Source organism: Natrix helvetica, assembly GCF_964273705.1.
Source record: "Natrix helvetica genome assembly, chromosome: 16".
Taxonomy (NCBI): Eukaryota; Metazoa; Chordata; class Lepidosauria; order Squamata; family Natricidae; genus Natrix; species Natrix helvetica.
Window position 1 is genome coordinate 636,939 of NC_138563.1, and position 19,358 is coordinate 656,296.

Genomic DNA, 19,358 nt, shown 5'->3' on the forward strand with positions numbered 1-19,358 from the left:
GGCAGGGGGAAGAGGATGGAGAGACCCTGAACAGCACTTGAGGCAAATTGCCTTGGTTTTCCTCTCGGCCCATTTGGCTTCCGGTGTCCCAGGGCCGCCGTCCCAGCCTGAAACCAGAGAAGGTCCAAGGCCGGCCGCTGACACGGGGGAGAGTTATCCCAAGCAGGTGTTGCTGGGTGCAGCCCCCGCCCGTCCTTGAGACACGGCAGGCGAAATGGGAGAAGCAGAGGGTCAGGTTGCAAAGATCCTGGAATGGCCGCCTGCGGAGGAGGCGGAGGAGTCCCAGGTCTCTGAAATTCCCAAGGACGGTGCAAATCCTTGCCTGCAGGGATCATGCAAGAAAACGACTTTTACAAGAGAAAGGAACGAACAAAACTGCATTTAAAACTGCTCCTTCCACACCCACCCGAATAGAGGCGACGAGCAGAAGAGCAAACAGGGATTCGAACTGTATTAAGCTAGCACTGAGTCTCCAAATTTTCTCAGAGCTAAATCTCTCGGACAACAAATCTAAAGGAGTTGGGTCCTTTTTTAGTGTCCAAAATAGAAGATCAGGTTCCCCGTTTTCGCCACGTCAATAAGAAACGCAAAGGTTCCTGGGGGAGAAGCCCAGCTGTCTCTCCGTCCAGCTGAATAGCAGCCGTTCCCCATAATCCCGTTTTTATTTACTTTATAAAGAGGGGCTTTTTTCTCTCCAGCTGCTGCCTTGCTCAGAAGCGGCTTGGAAATGTTCCAACGGACTTAAAAGTTGTCGGAAAGGCACTCAGGGAAGCAAAATGCAAACTGCAGCCGGAGAGGAATAAACGCCAAAAACCGAACTACTAAATGCCGAAACACGAAGGTGGCAAAATAATGCCGCTTTCAATGCCCGAAGGTCACAGTGCCCAGCCAAAAGTGCATTTTCTGAGGGTTGTGCCGTTTAATTCCAGATTTCCGGGTGTTCCTCGCACACTTCCAAGGCCCAGCCTGGGGGGCGGAGGGGGGGGGATTTTCCGTCCGCCATCAGGATGGGGGCAGCACCGGGGGCTCCTCCTCGTCCGAATCAAACTCCACATTCTCATCTTTGACCCATTTGCCTGACCCGTCTGGAATCCACCCCGAACTGCAAGAAAAGGAACGAAATTTGGCCGAGGAAGGAAACTCCAGGCTAGCCCTCATAAGCCCCACCTCCCTGGGGTTACCTTTTCAGCTTCAGGTAATGTTCCAAGGTGCGTCGCTTCTCCGGATCGCTGGGCTCGGACGATTTCCGCTTTGTGCGCCTTTTTCCTTGACGGCCAAAATTCTTCTTGTGAGTCTCTGCGAGAAAGAACGACGGTGAAAATGACTTCGCTTTGCTCGTGCGCGACACCCCTGTGGGTGGCAAAGGCAGTTTGTTGTGCCAACTGGGGTTTGTTTGCTTATTTATCGTGAAATTTATTTGCCCCCACCTGGTATCCAGAGATTCTGGGCGGCGATAAAGCAATAAGCCATCTTTAAGCCACCTTTCGCGCACAAATGTTGCTTCTTGGACCCAAACAAGATTCGCACCCCACGTTCTCTTTTCCTGTCCTTGACACTTCCCTGTCTGGCTCTAGTCCTTTCCCAGGGTTAGGGTTTACGCTCCCTGCGAGGTAGACCACCCATCTCTGTGCATTTTGTGCCTGGGCTTACTTACATGATCTCAGAACAGCTTCTAACCTGCTGTTGGGGGTCTGCAGCCGGGGAAACGGACAGAGGGGCTCACGTCCTCTTCAACCTGCTGCTCTCCGTCCCTCGAGTCAGAACCGGAGGGTTTGGGCATCCCGGGGGTCTCAGTTGCTGTGACGCTGGCACTTGCCCCCCAAGTGCTGGCACCGGCCTCGTTCCTGCACCAAATCAGAAACCGCAGAGATCCAGATGTTAACTGACCTTCCTGGCAGAGAAGGCAGAGATCCAGCGGTCGGCCCTTTCCAGATGTGGCTCTCACCTTTTGGGGCGGCAGCAGCTGCTGTAGGGTGCGGCTTTCAGCAAGGCATTCTGGGTAATCCTGCGCGTTTGGGCAAGCAATGGCGCTGGTCCCTGAGCCACCTAGAAAGCAAAGCCAAAATCTTAATTTAGCCTACTAAGTTCTCAGTGGTGACTCTGATGCTCCCTCCACGGTAAGCATTTATTCCAAAATAAGGGTTTCCTTTGAAGGAAATGCACCCTGTGGGGAAGATCTACCTGGGCGTCCTTTTCTCCTGCGTCCAGGTACTCCTGATGCCGCCGCTTCTGAATTTCGTTCTCCAGAGAGCGTTTCTTCCCGTAAAACCTCTGCAAACCTGTGATGGAGAGGGTCAAAAAATCCGTGCTGGGCAGCCAGTCTTTTAAGCCACCGGGAGGAAGCAAAATCTGGGGGCCTCAGTTTTCCCCATCTGTAAAATGGGACTAAGCTTTCTGCGGCTTGTAAAGGCATGCAAACCGATTCCGCAGAGAGCCTCTCCCGGTTCAGAGTCAGGGTTAGGTGTTTACCCTGGTTGCAAAGCTATTTGGAGGGAAGTACCGAAATCAGCTGAAGCCCCAAGGACGGGAGGATGCTGGCAGACTTACTGGCTAAGTGTTTCTTTCCGGAGCGGTGGACCGTGAGCATGTCCAGAGTGTCAAAAACTGGCCTTTGGAAGCAGACGGTGCAGGAATATCTGGAAAAAGGGAGGGAGGGAAGTGGGGCCGGTCTGTGGGGACTAAAAGGCAGTCTTTGCACCCCACACACCCCTGGTGTGCAGGGCGGGCTCAGGATCCGCACTCGGGGCCCAGCCACCAAGCAAGCCCTCACCTGCCATCGCGCAGGAGCAAGGCTTCGTCCTCGGGGATATAATTGGCCAGGAGCTCTGCCACCCTCCGTTTCTGCAGAGGGAGCAAAGAAGGCGGAAACCCAACAGGTCAGATTGTTTGCAGAAGGAAGGGAGAAAGAGAGAGACAGAAAACACGGGGCACTTTTCCAAAGGGTGAAGCGCTTCCTACAACAACCCAGCGAGGGAGACCAGGTGGCTGTTGTCCTGCTCTAGGGAGGGAGGAAGTGGGGAGGGTTGAAAGGGAGAGCCCCCCTTCTCTTAGCCCCCACCCCCCAATGGTGGCCTTCCTGGATGCTGGACTACAATCCCCATCTCCTGGTCTTGTCGACGATCTGCAATGCAACCCTAAGGGGCAACCTGCTCTGGCTTGCACTCTGCACGTGCTCCGGCACCGCCTGGACATTGAGCAGCAAAGATCCCCCTCCATGCCCCAGGCGCCCCCTCCTCACCTTGAGCACCTGCAGCTGGCTGGGGTCGTCGCCCTCCCGCTTGAAGGACATGCTTCCCCCCCCCCCCCCCGCGCCAAAAAAAACCGCTGGCCCCACCGCTGCCGGGACAGGCGAGGGCTTTCTTGCGGAGGGACGACTAGACTACATATCCCAGCAGGCAGCGGGCTGGCCGAGCCCTTTTCCCTCTCCGCCAATCAGGACGCCTCTGCGGTCTGCAGGCGAAGGGACTCCATTTCCCAGCAGGCCCCGCGGGGACTGTTTGCTTCGGCCGCTGCAAAAAGCAGAGTCCGGAAATCTTGCAAAATTAATTATCCATAAGAATAAAATAAAAAATCATAAAAATCATCTTTTATTCTCCGGCGGAAGAGGGACAATCCTTTCTCATGGCAATGACTTCGGATGGGGAGAAAAATAAAATAAAAAAGGAGGAGCCGGCCCTCCTAGGACTACACCCCCCATCCCCCTTTGCGGGCGGGGCAGCATGGGCCATGTAGTCTGCCCCCTGCACCCCCAAACCTGGGGAAAAAACAAGGGGGGGGCAGGGACTCCAGTGAAACCAGCCAGGATCGACATGGGGGGATTTTTTAAAAAAAATAATATTGACATTTATTTGAAATAAGGGGTGGGGTGGGGGAGGGGCCAGGACCACAACTCCCAGCAGCCTTTGCGGGCGATCAGCTGGCCGAGAGGGCGGGGCCGGGGGAGGGGGGGCTTCTGTTCAACTGTCCTCCGAGCGCAGCAGCCGCGATCTTGGGGCGGGGGTCTCCATGGGGTCTCCTGCCCCTCTTCTGCCGGGCCTGGCGGGGCTCTCCTGCTGAGATGCCCCCGGGCGGGCGGTGGGCAGCAGCTTCCTTCCCTCCTCGGGGCGAGCGGGATGGCCTCCTCCTCCTCCCCCTCCGGGCAGGGGTCTCCAGGGGCCGCCGGGCTGCTGCGAGGGAGCCGGGCGCGGTCTTACGGCAGCCTGGTCAGCTCGCCGGTGCGCGAACGGCGGCTGGAGCACCAGCTGCGCCCCGGAGACACCCTGCAGGGCCTAGCTGTCATGTACGGGGTGACGGTGAGCAGGGGCGGGGGGGGGGGTGGACGGGTGCATGCCCCCTACCTGCGCTGGGTTGGAAAAGTCAGCAGCCTCTGAGCATGCACAGAGTGTCCTTCCAATAGGGGAGCTAACCCAATCTGCAAGAGCAGCCAGATCCCCCCCTCCTCCTCTTCCACCTTCCTCCCCCTCCTAAGATAGACTGCCTCTCTCTGGGGAAGCTCCGTTAATTGCAAAGTGCACCCCATCCCCTCTCCTTTTAAGCCCCTGGGTATTTCCTCTGCTAGACCGGGACAATTCGAACCTAAGATTTGGCCCAGGGAGGACCAGGGGATGTTGTGTCTGCTCAGGACGGTGAGTTTTGTTTTGATTTTTTGACCGATGAGGACTAGCCCCTTGCTTTGTCCCCTTCCTTTTCCAGACAGAGCAGATCAAGAGGGCCAACCGACTGTACACCAACGACTCCATCTTCCTCAAAAAGACCCTCTGGATCCCCACCAAGCCCAAAGCTTTGTCCAACGGACTGAACTTGGAGGAGGATGAGGAGGAAGAAGAAGAGGAGAAGGAAGGGGAGGGGGAGGCCGCCCCCCCCGAGTTGACCAAGAAGCAGAAGCAGCCACGGAAGCCAGGCTCTTCGGGGGGCTCCGTCCCCAAACACGACCTCTCGGCGGCCGATTTTCTCTTCAAACTGGATTCCGAGATCCGCCGATCCAAGCAAGCAGCTACCAAGAAGCTGCGGGAAGGGGAGAGCGGGTGAGTGAGGGGAGGGGGGGTTGCAGGGAGCAGAGGATTAACAGGGGGGGGGGTCTACATGCAGGCAGTGCAGGCTAAGGCTGCTTGCACGAACCACTGTTTTAGGTAGCTCGGCGGAAGTGAGCCAAGCTGCATAGGGGAATGAATAATTAGACTTCTTTTCTTCTTGGGATGGAGGCAGACGTGTGGAGGTGTCTGCTCAGGAGAGGAAAATCGAAGCTTTTTGTTATGTTTGCTACCTTTAAAAACGGGTTAAGACCTGAGTCAGGCGTGGATGGGGCACCACCAGGTAACTCCAAGCCGGCAGGGCGTTAATTTTCCAGGGTGAGACTCCCATGTTATTAAACCAGTGGCTAAGACGCTAAGCGTGTCGATCAAAAAAGGTCGGCAGTTGGGTGGTTCGAATCCCCAGCGCCGTGTAACGGAGTGAGCTCCCGTTGATTGTCCCAGCTTCGGCCAACCGAGCAGTTCGAAATCACGTAAAAAATGCAAGTAGGAAAATAGGAACCACCTTTGGTGGGAAGGGAACAGCGTTCCGTTCGCCTTCGGCTTTGAGTCTTGCCGGCCACATGACCACGGAGACGTCTTCGGACGGCGCTGGCTCTTCGGCTTTGAAAGGGAGATGAGCACTGCCCCCTAGAGTCAAGAACGACATTGTTCAGGCCTCTGCAAGGGCCACTAGGGGGCGCCCTGGCTCTAAACGGCTTTGGATTGTAGGGAAGTTTGTGCGTCTGTTTTCAATTCTTACAAAAGCCACACACGCAACAAAGGACAGACTCTTAAAACTGCTGGTGGGGAAATGTTAACAGCTTCCTCTATTTCCCTCCCAGCCCAGTTTGAATTTTCACTTTTTATTTGATATATTTCTCTAATTTCCGCAGCCGCCCATCTCAACAAGGGACTCTGGGCTTAAAAACCGTGGAAACAATCAGGACGGTACAGAATAAATGCAGAGGGCATCAAAGGAGGCCACTGATGGATGTTAACACTGCCAGAAATCGCGGGAGGGCGGGTGGCTTGGCTTGGCGGTAGACTGCCCCTCGCTCTGGAGGCTCGGCGTCTCTCTCGCTCGCATTCATCCATTGCAGCTAAAGGAGGAAATGCCAGGCATAGAAACCGGGCAGGGCAAGATGCTTGTTTTCCCTGGCACCTGCTGTCATTCCTCTCTCTCTCTCTCTCTTCCCTCCCTCCTCTTTGCAGGATTTTGGGGGATGCAGCCGGAAGGAACCCCACGCCTTCCTCCTCTGGCTCCTACCAGGGCGAGCCTTCGCCCCAGACACAGCAGCGGGCACTTCTCGGCCCCGTGCCCCTCACCCGGATCGCCCGTGCCGACTCTCTGCTCGACCAGGAGGATGAAATCTTCAAGCTCTGAGACCCCTCCCCCAAAGGCCTCCGGCATCACCCTGACCCCCATCACGCTCTGGGGAAGAAGAGATGGATGGAGGAGAGGACCCCCTGCTCGCCAGCTCCGGCTTCATCTCTGCTTCCCTCGGACACTGTCCCCTCTGACCATGGGCACCTGAGAGGGTCCCTTGCTTCGTTTGCCCCCCCCCCTTAATATTTATTGCCTCAAGTGCTTCTTTGGCCAGTAGTTTGACCTTTGGGTGGGAGGGAATGGCCCCAATCTGAGCCTCCTCCCTCTGCCTTCTCAAGCTGTTTGGGTCCATCCCAGAGGGCAGATGAAAGCGGGGAAGGGCTGTGGAATATGGGCCCGAGGGAAGGATACTGAGCAGCCCCCACCCACCCACCCACCCTCCGTCTTCTGATTTTTCTCCCCTGGAATTTGTGGCCCCCTATTCTCTGATGAAAGAAATACAGGTTTTGCAAATTGGGTCTGGTTGTGTTGTCTTGTGTCAGTGACACCCGAGAACGCCCTGGGGGGGTCTTCAATACCCCATGAATCCGCCCCCCCCCTTGGAATCCCAAGGAGCCTCCCTGTCGCATCTCTGTGTGATTCCCTGCGCTTGGGTCAGGTGGATGCAAATGGGCTCCGATTAGCTGCCCAAGACTCCTGCAGTGGAGGCTCCAGAGAGGGGCTTTTCCTTCCTGAGGGCGCCTGTTGCCTCTCCTGATGAGTCCCTGGCCTGAGATAGTGGCCTTTGCTGCCCCCCCCCAAAAAAAGGGGAGGGGAAAAAAAACCAACAGCCCAGAAACATGGCACTTGAAAAACCAAAATAAGTGTATTTTCAGATTTCTTATTTTTCCCTGAGACAAATTCCATGCTGGATAAAAGTCCAAACACAGAGATAGGAAGGAGATGGGATGGGGGGGGGCATTCCTGAGTTTCCCCCACGCCGAAAACTCAAGCTAGGGATCCATTTCGATCATCTCCAGAGGCTCCGAAAAGCCCCTCCCTCTTATTCCAGACAATTCCAGCCAAAGGAGTTGTGGGGGGGGGGAGGAAACACCCCACATCCTTCCGCCAGAAGGAATTCTCCGTCGAGTGGACCCCATTCGCATTCAGGGTCCCTTCCATCCAGCTGAACAACCCAAGCGCTTTCCTTCCAAGCTCCTAGTCCTCATGGATCCATTGCAAACACAGCCTGCTTTAGACCCCAAAAGCAAGCGCAGGAGGCGGGGTGGGGGGGTGAGCTTCCTTCCAGAAATGTGAAGCCCTCTCCCTCCTTTAAAATGTCAGAAATCCCAGCAGACGCCCAAGTGGCAGTGAGTTCCAGAGACCCCACCCTCCCCACCCTCTTTCGGGGGGCCGTCACAGCTTCCCTTGTTCCATCAGCTGGTTCAGCCCCTGGCAGACCCTCTCCAGGTGGGGCTCAAAGGGCTCTCCAGGGCTGTAGAGACGGCCCAGGAGTTCAGCATCCGCGAAATGATCAAAGACGTGCCGGATGCGGCCGTGGGACTTGGGGGTCAGGTGCTTCTCCACCAGCCGGAGCAACAAGTCCCGGCATTCCTCCAGCAGCCCCCCCAGCACGGCCCACTCGAAGGTGAAGGCCACCTGGTGGAAACTGACGGCCGTCATGGCGCCCTGGTGCAGCTTCCGCTTGAAGTCCTCGGCCACGGCCAGCTCGGCCTCGCTGAAGCGGCCGTTGCGGAAGAGGACGGAGACCTTGACCGCCACCTTCACCAGGTTCTTGATGACCTTCTGGGAGGCCGCCCGGTCCTTCGTGTGCTCCTTGGAGATGCGGTAGAGCTCGTCCAGCACGGCCGCGCTGGTCTCGTCGATAAACATGGTGACGGTGGACTTGCTGGCCATGCGGCTCAAGATCTTCTTCTCCGCTTGCATGGCCAGGTTGCGGGAGCTGAAGGCCTCCATCTCGGCTGGGGGGGGGGAGAAGGGGTACCAGTGTGAGGATGGGGGAGACACGACCCCAGGCTCAGAATGGGGGGCCTCCCAGGAGACCCCCTTCAGCCAAGGAGGCGTTTCCGACCCGTGAAAAAAAGAGGAGGAAACCTCACGGCCTCGGGGTTTTTTTGCAGCAGGAAATCAGCTTATTTACTCTTACTTTTTAGAAAAAAGAAATGAGGTTTTTTTTTGCTGCCTCAGATCTGTTTTTTGAAATGGATGCCACATTAAGTAAAGCATGACTTTATATGTATGTATGTATGTATGTATGTATGTATGTATGTATGTATGTATTGCGAATTATCCTAAAAATACAACTTCCAGGTGTAGTTATAAAAGAAGAAACAGACATTGCGATCTCTGGAACTTTAAAATATTAAAATTTAACATTTAAAATAAAAAGCATTAAAGAGATACCTGCCTTTATACAGTAAAATTGATTAATAGTGTATAAAGGCAGGTATCTAATGGTTTCTACACTCTGATGCTGTTAGCAGTGGCTAACAAAAGCTAAGGGAGCAATATATCTTAAAGTTCCAGAGATTGCAATGTCTGTTTCTTCTTTTATTTGTGTGTGTGTGTGTGTGTGTGTGTGTGTGTGTGTGTCTGTCTGTCTATTATCTATCTATCTCTCTATCTCTCTATCTCTCATCTATCTATCTATCTATCTATCTATCTATCTATCTATCTATCTATCATCTATCTATCTATCTATCATCTATCTATCTATCTATCTATCTATCTAAATATATATTTGGCAATTCTGCTGGTTTGCTTTGACTTCCTCTGTATACCAAGCAGTTCCCGTTCCGGCCTCCCCCTCCCCTCCGCTCTGCTCTTTGTTCCTTTTCACTCCCTGAGGAAGAGACCTGTGTGTCTCCAAAGCTTGCCCCTTTTGAATGGGCCCCCAAAAAAGGTTGTCCTGGTAGAAATATTGGGGAATAGAAGGAAGCCTTTAATCTTTCTGTATCCAGTGTGGGATTTGCCCCATGGGGTTTGCAAGGAGTTGCTTTGATGAGCCTGCCTGCTTTTTTAATTTAAAAAAGCCATTTTTCCCCTTCCTGGCTACCCCCCCCTTCCCCTGCTCCAGGTGCCAGGGGGGCTTCCTGCTTTTAGCTGCATCCTGCAGCCTTTTAGGATCTCCGAGCAGGGAGGCCGTTGGCCTTCAACGCTGAAAAAGGGAAATGCAGAGGCAGCCAGGGATGGGGGGGGGTCAAACTTATGGGGTGGAGGTGTGTGAACAGCGATCCCAACAAGTCTGGTGTCCGTTGCTCTTCCAGAGGCTCCCAGGGCCAAAGCTGGCATCTCCTTTCTCTCCCTGGAAGGCTTGGAGGAGAGAGAAGAGGGAAAAGGGTGCCTCTGAGCAGGTGCAGAGGGCTGGGTCCCCTAGGGCCCTGCTCAGTGAAGAGCTGAAGGCGAGGCCAGGACGGAGGGAAAGGAAGCGGAGGGGGCACCCTCTAAGAGGCATGGGGCGGGCCGCGTCTCCTCGTTTTCAAAGCAGCTGCCCCCTCCGCCCCTCGCCCGCCAATGCCCCCCGGGATGCTGGAGGCGGCGGAGGGAGGCACGTGCCGCTGCCCCAGGGCCGAAACCTAAGCCAATTTCGCACGTGCGCCTGGCAGGCCGCTGGTCCCAAGAAGATGCGCCCTGGCAGGAAAGAGGGCGCAGGAATCCCTGAAGTTAGGAGAGAGAGAGTGCCCCGCCCTGGGACGCCTGGAGGGGGATGCTCAGGGAGAGGGGAGGAAGGAGCGCGCTTTGCATATGCTCAGAGGCTCGCCTAAGCCTCTCCACGCCGCCTTCAGCCTTAGAGGAAGAGGGCGCATTTTCTGCGCAAAAAAAACCCAAAACCCTCCGGACTTTCTAAAAAAACAGAAACTTCCCCAATTGTCTTTCGCCATCCCGCTGACTCAGACCCGGTTGCAACACACGGGGGAGGGGAATGAAGCCCCCCTCCTCCCTCGCCCCCCCCCAAAGGAAAGGAAGAGGCTCCATCCATCCCTTCCCTCCCCCCCCCCCCAAGAAACCTGCCCGGGACCCCAAAGCGCGCGGCGGTCACTCACCAGGAGCCCCGCGGTTCTGCTGGCGCGTCCGAGCCGGCTTGCTGCGCCCCGAGGGCGGGAGAAGATCCGCGAGAAGGTCCCCCCGCTCGGGTCCCACCGAGACTTCCTCCCGCGGCGAGCCCGCCCCATCAGCTGACCCGCCCCACAGCGAAAAACCCGCCGCACCCCCGAGCGAGGAAGCCTGGGCGCCAGACGGGGAAACTGGACGGTCCGCATATTTGGTGCGCGGCGTCACCCGGGTACCCGCACCTTTCTTCCCCGGAAGGTCTGGCCTGAGACCTCGCACATCTGGGCAGACAGACACGTGTCCTTCCTCCCTGAAAAAGTGGGGCAGCTTTTCAAACCCATCCTGGGAATGTTCAAACGTGACAGCCCAGAAGGATGCCAGGCTTAGATGATGCCAGGCACTTTCTGCCTTCCAGGTGTGCATGTGAGGTCGTCTGGACGGGTCTCTGTTTGCAGGGGGTTTCTAGACCTCACTAAACTCAGTTCCTGAGCATGGCTAGACATCCCTGCTTCCTGGTCCCAAAACACCACCAAGAGGGGAGCATAGTTGCCCTCTTCACTTTGAAACACTGATGTGCAGCTTGGCTCGCTCACTTGAGCCACACCAGGCTATTTGAGTCCAGGAAAGACTTTCCCTACAGGTGGGTTTTCTTTACAACTGCAGACACCCCCCCCCAAAAAAAAAGAATTACCTGGAAGAGAAACCCCAGGACAGAGTAACCTTTGAGTTGAATTCCCAATAGTACATCATTCTCCCCCTCCTGATTTTAACCCTCAGCCTGATGGTGGATGTGTGGGTCCCAAAGCTACCAGAACAGACCTGCTTCCAAGAGGCTGAAACTGACTAGGTACTTGAGCGGTTCAGGCCTCCTTTCGTCAGCAGTGCGGTTTCCCAAAAAGCAACACAACAGCACAAAATCTGCTCAGTTCCTGGTCTGTTTCTCCTTTTCCAAGAAAAGGGAGGCAGACAGAACTCTGCAGCGGAAGCCAGGCCTTTTCTCAAGGTGGGCAGGGAAGCAGACAAGGGCAGAATTAGGGTGGCTGTGCATCCCTGTGGCACCAGGTTCTCCCACCCACCCCATTTACAGGCCTGGGGAGGGAGGGGGAGCCTTCGGCCTGCCAGAGCTGGGCTTTGAAGGGCTCCTGCTTACCAGAAACTGTAAAGCCGGAAGTTGATAAGAGGAAGAGTGGAAGGAAACCACAAGAGACAAAAAGGAAGTGAGTGGGGAGGGTGGGTGGGTGGGTGAGGAGAAAAGAGGGGGGGGGATTTTGCAAGAGGCAGCCTGTGCCATCACAATTACAATTCCCTCTGACTGTTGGAACCCAACCCCCCCCCCCAAGAGTCTTACTTAGAGGAGAAAAACCTCCATTTTTAAACCAGCAACTGTTCAAGTATCGACACACAATCGCAAACATCACACAGTTCATCATTGGGTTGGTTTCCTGCTTCCTGTTGGGGCATTTTAAGGGCTGCCCCAAACAACAATCAACATCAACAATACAAAAAAAACACTACAAAAAAAAACAGAGAGAGAGAGAGAGATGATCTGAGCAGCTTCTTAAGGTCTAGAAACTTGGCTTGCCTGTTATTTGAACACTCACAAACATACACACACACAGATTAACCAACCTCCACTCCCTACTTTAACAGGAGACTGTTCCTTATTTGCCCCCCCCTTCCCAAGTGAGAAATGCACCAACAAGGGACAATTTCCTTAGAATAGTGCAGGGGAATTAAATTTATTCCCTCCCTTTGAATGAGGCTGCCCAAAATAATCCAGAGCCACTGCAAGCAGAAACTTAGTCAAGGTTGAAATCATAAAATACTGTGTTTCCATTAAGAAGGGCTCAGCAGCAGAATCATGAGGACTAGCACTATTTTCTTCCTTTCAAAGGGGATGGCAAGAAGTGAGAAAAACGGGTGTGAGGCTACACAAGGAGGCCTCCCCAGATGCTCCTTTTGAAGACAGAGTTTTCTTCCAGGCAGAAAGGGGGTTGGGGGGGCACTGCCATCTGGGAAGCCCCCTCTGTCAAGGGAGGGGGGCAATCCCCACTTTTAATGCTTCTTCAAAATATTCATTAAAGTAGTCATTACAATACTTTTAATGCTTCAACTCTTCTAAGCCTTGGAATCAGACCTGGTTACCAGCCTGGGATGGCCGGGAGGGGCTCGTTCCTTTAGTCTAAGCCTACCCCACCTTGCAAGGTTGTTGTGAGCGTGCAAACAGCCCCAAATTTGCAGAACTGGCCTGGATCCATAGCATTAGATTGTGGAGCAAAAGAGACAACGGAGCCATCCCAGCGCTGGCCACCAGAGGGCAGTGTTCACCACCCTTTGTGAGGGGGATCTGTTTTTTTTCTTCCATCAAGAATCCTGAATTTTAAAAGGTGAATTTGATGAAAGAGGGTGAAAAGCGCCAGCAATTAAGAACAATGAGCCCCCCCCAACAACCCCGCCTTCCTTGTCTATTCCCTTCCTGGTTCTGTTTTGGCAGACTCAAGTTTCTAGTCCTCTTGATTGCATTGCCACCAGTCTTTTGCCTGCCCAGGTGAACACAGGGGCTCAGGATGGATCAATCCCTGAACGGTGAGGTTTGGTTCATAAGTCTCCCCCTCCTCCAATTCCTTGCCACCTGTGCCACCTGTGCCACTGCAGCGCTGTACTTTCATAATGCCTGCCTCCCACGGTTCAGTCTTGCCAGGTGGTTGATGGGGGCGTATTATGAAGTTCTCCAGGTAGGCATATCTTCCTCCCACCCCCTCCTGTTCTGGCATCACAGGCTGCTATTCTTAGCTTGCCACCCCTGGCGCAGCTGTCCTTCTGTCCCAAAAAGCTTGGATGTTTTTCTGAAAAGTTAAACTTTGAAAGTATCCCACCAATTTGCATTTTAATAAATCCCTTTCCCTTCGTATTATTTTTTCCCCTCCCGGCGTCCCCGGGAGAACCAAGTTCTGAAAATGAGAAATTGAGATGGGGGAGAGGCTGAAGAAAGAGGAAGAAACAGACCGAGGACACGAAGTGATCAGGCAAAGTCTTATGAGAAATTATTGCTTTGGGGATTTTAATAAAAACAGGGAGTAGGGAGGGGGCGGGATAAATTGCGGAAAGCTTCAAAATTGGAAAGAAAAAGCAAGGCTTTCAAGCTAAGAAGCGCAGGCTGGGGAGGGCAGGCCCAGCTATTAGGCTCCAGCTGAGACAAATTATTACTTTCCAGAACTTTTCTTATTTTTCCTTCCTTCCTTCGTTCCCTTCGAATTTGGGGAGAAAGGAGACAAGGACGCCATGAGAATTTAACCAATACAGTTATTTCCTTTCTAAAAGGAGATTCCCCCCCCACTCCCCCTCCCATCTCCTGGTTTTAATTCCAGAGCATCCAAGAGGGGATGCGGTCCAACTCTGCAGGGCTGTTGTGTGCCAAAAAAGCCCCAGGCAGGGAGGGAAATTGTCCACCCAGAAGATTTGGGCTTTGGCAGGCTGGCAATCAACCAAAGAGGGAGTTCTATTCTATTCTATTCTATTCTATATCATATATTCTATATCATATATTTTATATCCTATATTCTATATTCTATATTCCATTCCATTCTATTCTACTGTATATTCTATTCTATTCTAAATGCCCTTCAGGCCAAGCCTTTTGCCCCCTCCTTGCATGGCCTTCTCTTGAACTCGGGGCCTCTGGGTCTTTGCTCTTGCTGCTTCCATTGTCCAAGGGATTTCCCCCAGGGATGGGTGGATCCAACTGGAAGCACTTCGCTCCCGATTTTGCTGGAGGGGGTGGGATGGCTTGTGCATCCCCCGAGCACCCCCTCCTTAAATCGGGAGCTGTGCAGCAAAGGCCACCCTTGCCTTCCCACCCGGAAGGAAAATGGCTTCCTCTCCCCTTTTGCAAACACGCTCGGTTTCCTTCCCCACGTCCAGAGCAAAAAAAAGAGAGAAATAAATAAGAAACGGCCATTGAGAAAATAACAATGAACTGGAAGCCCTGGATAGCACTTCAGCGGCTCCATTCCCAGTTTTATGGGGTCTTTTTCCAGCACTATTGTGCGTTCCCTCGGCCGGGGGTCCTTGTGGCCAGAATCTGCTTTGAGGGAGGGGGCTTCCCCACTCGTCTGCTTCCCTGGCTGCCTCTGCATTCATCTGCGTCCTTTCCACCCCAGTAGCTGGAAGAGGAGAGTCTGTAGGGGACTGGATGTTTTTCCAGCTGGTTGCCTGGATGACTTGTGCGTGTGGGTGTGTGGGTGTACGCTTGTGTGCTTCTGGATCCACACCAAGAAAGGTAAAATTAACACATTACAGGAGGGGGAGGAAAAAACCTGGTGCTTCTTTACTAAACAGAGCAAAAGTTGAGTTAAGTTGAGGGATGCAAGCAAGATTTACCCACTTAGTTCAGGGGTGTCTAACCTTGGCCACTTCGAAGACTTGTGGACTCCAACTCCCAGAATCCCGTGCGTGGCTGGCTGGGGAATTCTGGGAGTTGAAGTCCACAAGTCTTCGAAGTGGCCAAGAGTGGGCACCCCTGTTCATTTTGGTCAAAGGCCAAACGAGGTTGGAAGATTTCCAAAGGCCTTACTTCGATTCTGCAATATTTCATCAGAATCGAGCTGGAAGGGACCTTGGAGGTCCTCTAGCCCAACCCCCTGCTCGAGCAGGAGACCCTACCTACCCCATTACAGACAGGAGGCCGTCTGGTTTTCCCTTAAAAACCTCCAGGGATGAAGCACCTCCAACTTCTCAAGGCCAGCTGTGCCACCATTGTTCATTTCGTGTCCGATCCCAAACATTTCTGTGCCTTACGTTAGCAAACCCAGAGTAGCCAACTTCGCCTCGAGCCTCCAGCTGTGCTTTACACCCGGTGTGGGACGGCTGTCCTTATTTCCAAATGTAATCAGATCTTATAAAAAGGAGCTGCCCAAGTCATTGGCTCTCCAGCTGAACGGAGATTGGATCTGACTCGGTGTTGCTAAGATTACGGATTGCTGGGGCTGCGAAGGAAGCAGAGCAAACACACCCACGCCCATCTTGTGGGAGGTTGCACTCTGCACGTCCTCCGTTACTATTTACACCTCGCCGTGTTGGTCTTTTGTGTGCCCCCCCTTCCCCAATTGAACCCCCTTTTCTCTCTCTTCCAGAGAGCCAGCATGAAAAGCTCCGAAGGGAACGGCTGGAGGGAGGGAAGGATTCCTTGATTCCAAAGTGATAAAGTGGATTACTTGAGTTCCACCCTAAAAATAGAGCCTTAATCCTTGGGCAGAAGAGAGGGGGCGCCACGGGTGGGAAGGAAGCCACGGGGCCTGCCGGGTGCCCCCTCTGCAGGGCCAGCCCCCCACCCCGAGACCCTGGCAGGCAGCCTTGCTAATTGTCGCTGCCTCTAATTGTGTGGCCGTGATGGATGGGGAGAAGGACAAAAAGGGGTGTGGAGTGGCACGATTGCTGGGTGTGCAGGAAGAGCCGCTATTGTTCTTCACACACACACACACACACACACACACACACACACACACACACACACAAAGGTGCCTCCTCTGGCAGCGAAAGGAACTCCGAAGAATTGTGTGGAAGGGCTTGTGTGTGTGTGTGTGTGTGTGTGTGTGATTGTGCAGCCACAGCATACGGTGTGGACATCCCTGAAGCCGTCCTCCACTGCTAAATGGGGCAGGCTTCCAACTTTGTGGATTTAACCCAAAGCAAAGTTGCTAGTCCTCAAGGTTCCCAGGAAGCGAGTCCATGCATTTGCCTCTTACTCGGTATTAACAAGCTTGAAGGAGCAACAGCAGGAGGAGCTCAGACCTGATTTGAGGGACGTAGTGGCTCAGTGGCTAAGAAGCTGAGCTTGTCGATCAGAAAGGTCGGCACTTCAGCAGTTTGAATCCCACGGAGACGTCTTCGGACAGCGCTGGCTCTTCGGCTTTGAAATGGAGATGAGCACCGCCCCCTAGAGTCAGGAACAACTAGCACAGCTGTGCCAGGGGAACCTTTGCCTTATCAATAACAGCTGCAAGGAAGTAGCTACATTCATGAGACGTGAAATGCCACCGTGGTTCTCCCTTGGAACTCTAACAGGCAGCCGGCACAAAACTCCAACCCTCTAACCATGATTTACAGCCGAGCCCAGATTGCAAATCCGTCCCATGGGGGGGGAGGGGAGGGTGGTCTTTATATATCAAAGCAAGCCAGAGATTCAGGAAGGGTACATTTTCCTTCACCAGTTTGGCACCCACAGAGCAAGCCAAGTTTTAAGCCACCATGGTTTGGAGATTGTGGTTCTGAGCCGGCCGAGGGTGGGTGGGGGCGCTGTTCTGCCTGCAGACGGATTGGGGGACCCTTCCCCTCTTCCCCCCTTCCCCTTTGCTTCTGAGCTCTTAATTTAAGAGGGCTAATGCCTGCTAATCTTCAAACACCCGACCTTCCCGAAATGAAAGGAGATTATCTATGGACTCCAGCAAATCACCAGCCCTCAACCTGCCCCCCCCTTTCACCCCACTGATGACTCTTCCTATTTCTGGTTCCCCCAAAAAGGACCCCCGTCACTTTGGGGATGATTAAGGAGATGGCCAACTTTTTAATTATCTCCATCCAAGGGACCCCCGAGATAAATAAAATGGGGCTGTTATCACCAGCTCCTGCCCAAGTTTGGTCTCCCCCCCTCCCCCCCTTTCCCCCCCTCCTAGTTTTCTTTTTTTCTTGAAACAGCCAAATATTTAGAGTTGAAAGAGTTTCTTTCAAAGTAGTAGAACTTCTATCTGTTGCTGGCTTCAAACGATGTTTTTTTCCCTTGCCCGTCCAAAAGGCGGAGAAATTCATTGTGGATGGGATGAAAATGAAAAGATCGCCCCAAATCAGTTGCAACCAGGGGGATTTGTCCAGAGTGGGGGGGGGGGTGTCTAACGGCCCCTCCTTGACCAACCAGAGGAAACATTTAACCAACTTACAGGAATCCATCTGAGCAAAGTTGAAGATTCAGCTGAATCCGTCCTCAAAATGTGTGTTGAATTCCGAGATAGCATTCCTCTTTAAAAAAAATAAGGTTCCAGTCCTCATGGTTCTAGACATAAAGATGGCTCAATCTCTCCAGCCTGATTTCACCCCCTTTCCCCTTCCTCCATTCAGACCCATTCCTGCCTCCGAGCCTCATTTTTCCTCCCCCCCTCAAAAGACCTCAGTTCTCTGATGGGACGAAACTACATTGAAACGCCCCCAAAACTGTCCAAATTTGTGCCAATTCACCAATCTGCAAAAAGGCCACAAACTATATCTGGTTCAGGAGCTTGGCATGGGGTGGGGTGGGGTGGGGGCAAGAAGAGAGACCTCAAAATCTGGCATTATTTTGCCAGGTAGAATTATGTTTAAGAAGATGACAACACTGTGTTTTTTTAAAAGACCCAGGTAAATTTAATACTGGAAAAGAAAGAAATTGCCCCAAAGCAGCCCAGGTGGGTTACTTCACCCCTTGCATTTCTCCAGAAAGGGGGCAGGGCTGATCCCTGCTCCTTGGCACGGCCATCCTGCCAACCTTGGTCGATCAGCAAAACCTCCAAGGCTCCCATCGGTTTGCACCCAGGGCAAAGGTGCGCTAAGGAGATTCTGCTGCCCAGGATGGGGTCCTTGGCTTGGGGAAACGCAGCCAGAGGTGGCAACAGGTGTTTGTGTGACTTCTTTCTGTGTGGGCTGGAGCCAAGCGATGTGGCACCTTGCCTGGTGTGACATGCCCATGCAGGCTGCGAGGAGGCTGGGAGAGACGACGGGGCAGGTTTTGGAGGCCCAGATTCGGGAGGGGAGGGGAGGAGGATCAGATATCTGCTGAGGAGACTGTTTGGTCTCCAAGGCTGGCAGTCCCCCCCTCCCCCCCTTCCTTGCTGGGATTAAACCCCAATCTCCACCCCACAAGCCAACATCTGCCTTGCTCTGTCCTTGCCTTCGCAGCAAGCCTTTGCCCTTCCCCTCTACTTTCGGTGGGGAAGGGGCTTTCCAGAAAGACTCTTCCCCACCCAGTGACACCCCCACCCCTCTCGCCTCACCCTGCCCAGCACCTGTTGAAAATGCGACAAAGCAGCACCCTTAATTAGATCTAGAAACCTTGTTTGTGGGCAGGAACCTGTTTGCCCAATGCTCAGCTTTGTCCCAAGCGGGGAGAAAATGGTGTAAAAATTATCTGGGAAGAAGGGAAGGACAACTGAGGTTTGTGCACTGTTGTTGGTTGTGCAAATGCGACTAATCCGGGGGTGCAGGAGAGCTGCTGCGCCCCCGTTTTATGGCGGGAGACCTTCCAGAAGTGATTAGCCTGCCCTCTGCTCCTTGGGGTTCCTATCTGCCTGGTTTCCATCCGGGAAAGGATGCTCGAAAGAGCCGAAGCCGTCCAACCTCCGAGGACGCAGGCCGTGTGCCGTAGGTGGGTGCCAAAACAAACCTGTGTTGTCATTAGGAGGCCACAACCCTCCTTCCCGGCGGTTCTGCTGTGACAGCAAGATGGGAGAGTTTGTTTTGGAAAACACGGGAGAGAGGGGGGGGAAAGAAGGAACAATAACAAACTCACTGGATTTCTTGTCTCCCATCCCTTTTGATCCTTTCCTGCACCTTCTCCGCCCTGCCTTGAGCTGGTCTGTCCTAAATTCGAAGCAAGAGAAACAAAATTTGCCTTTAAAGCTAAATTCAGAAGTCTTCCTCTCCTGCTTGACCCGGGGGGGGGGGGGGAGAAGGGGGCTTTTTGTCCACTACAGCAGCCGCCACCAGGCAAATTGCAAGCAGAGCTTTCGAGCCTTGGGGTCTGCAGGCCTTCAGCCTCTCCTGCCCTGGGGAGGGGGACGGGGGACGGGTGTCCTTGGCTGTGCCAGATTTTGTTGCATTTCCTCCCACGCTCCCCCTTTGTTCCAGCGGTGGTGGTGGTGGTGGGGGGCGCTGGAGAAGGTGGAGACTGGAAGAGACACATCTGGCATTGTGCAAAGACCTTTGCTGCAAAGGAGGGTCTTGAA

The 19,358-nt window shown here is 53.6% G+C and overlaps 3 protein-coding genes across 3 annotated transcripts; 1 reads left to right on the forward strand and 2 right to left on the reverse strand.

Annotated features, from left to right (window-relative positions):
* Positions 1-433: 433 nt before the first annotated feature.
* Positions 434-3,375, reverse strand: SCNM1 (sodium channel modifier 1). Its single transcript, XM_081967777.1, has 8 exons — positions 3,239-3,375; positions 2,771-2,841; positions 2,548-2,636; positions 2,182-2,279; positions 1,946-2,046; positions 1,678-1,844; positions 1,182-1,296; positions 434-1,102 (listed from the first exon to the last, which is right to left on the reverse strand). Exons 1-8 carry the CDS (start codon positions 3,287-3,289, stop codon positions 1,003-1,005), a joined length of 792 nt encoding a protein of 263 aa, XP_081823903.1. The 5' UTR covers positions 3,290-3,375; the 3' UTR covers positions 434-1,002.
* Positions 3,376-3,941: 566 nt separating this feature from the next.
* On the forward strand, positions 3,942-6,769 carry LYSMD1 (LysM domain containing 1). The gene is made up of 3 exons (XM_081967778.1): positions 3,942-4,292; positions 4,693-5,024; positions 6,225-6,769. Exons 1-3 carry the CDS (start codon positions 4,113-4,115, stop codon positions 6,394-6,396), a joined length of 684 nt encoding a protein of 227 aa, XP_081823904.1. The 5' UTR covers positions 3,942-4,112; the 3' UTR covers positions 6,397-6,769.
* A 414-nt stretch (positions 6,770-7,183) lies between these two features.
* TNFAIP8L2 (TNF alpha induced protein 8 like 2) lies at positions 7,184-10,496 on the reverse strand. Its single transcript, XM_081967779.1, has 2 exons — positions 10,383-10,496; positions 7,184-8,300 (listed from the first exon to the last, which is right to left on the reverse strand). The coding sequence occupies exon 2, from the start codon at positions 8,293-8,295 to the stop codon at positions 7,735-7,737; it is 561 nt and encodes a 186-aa protein (XP_081823905.1). The 5' UTR covers positions 8,296-8,300; positions 10,383-10,496; the 3' UTR covers positions 7,184-7,734.
* Positions 10,497-19,358: the final 8,862 nt, after the last annotated feature.

Excerpts from the sequence above, each read along its gene's own strand:
- SCNM1 (XM_081967777.1), bottom strand. The coding sequence starts at position 3,289 with ATGTCCTTCAAGCGGGAGGGCGACGACCCCAGCCAGCTGCAGGTGCTC. Across the intron at positions 2,280-2,547 it reads CGGAAAGAAACACTTAGCCA|GTTTGCAGAGGTTTTACGGG; the intron begins GTAAGTCTGCCA and ends TCTCCATCACAG. Across the intron at positions 1,845-1,945 it reads AGCTGCTGCCGCCCCAAAAG|GAACGAGGCCGGTGCCAGCA; the intron begins GTGAGAGCCACA and ends GATTTGGTGCAG.
- LYSMD1 (XM_081967778.1), top strand. The coding sequence starts at position 4,113 with ATGGCCTCCTCCTCCTCCCCCTCCGGGCAGGGGTCTCCAGGGGCCGCC. Across the intron at positions 4,293-4,692 it reads CTGTCATGTACGGGGTGACG|ACAGAGCAGATCAAGAGGGC; the intron begins GTGAGCAGGGGC and ends TTCCTTTTCCAG. Across the intron at positions 5,025-6,224 it reads CTGCGGGAAGGGGAGAGCGG|GATTTTGGGGGATGCAGCCG; the intron begins GTGAGTGAGGGG and ends TCCTCTTTGCAG.
- TNFAIP8L2 (XM_081967779.1), bottom strand. The coding sequence starts at position 8,295 with ATGGAGGCCTTCAGCTCCCGCAACCTGGCCATGCAAGCGGAGAAGAAG.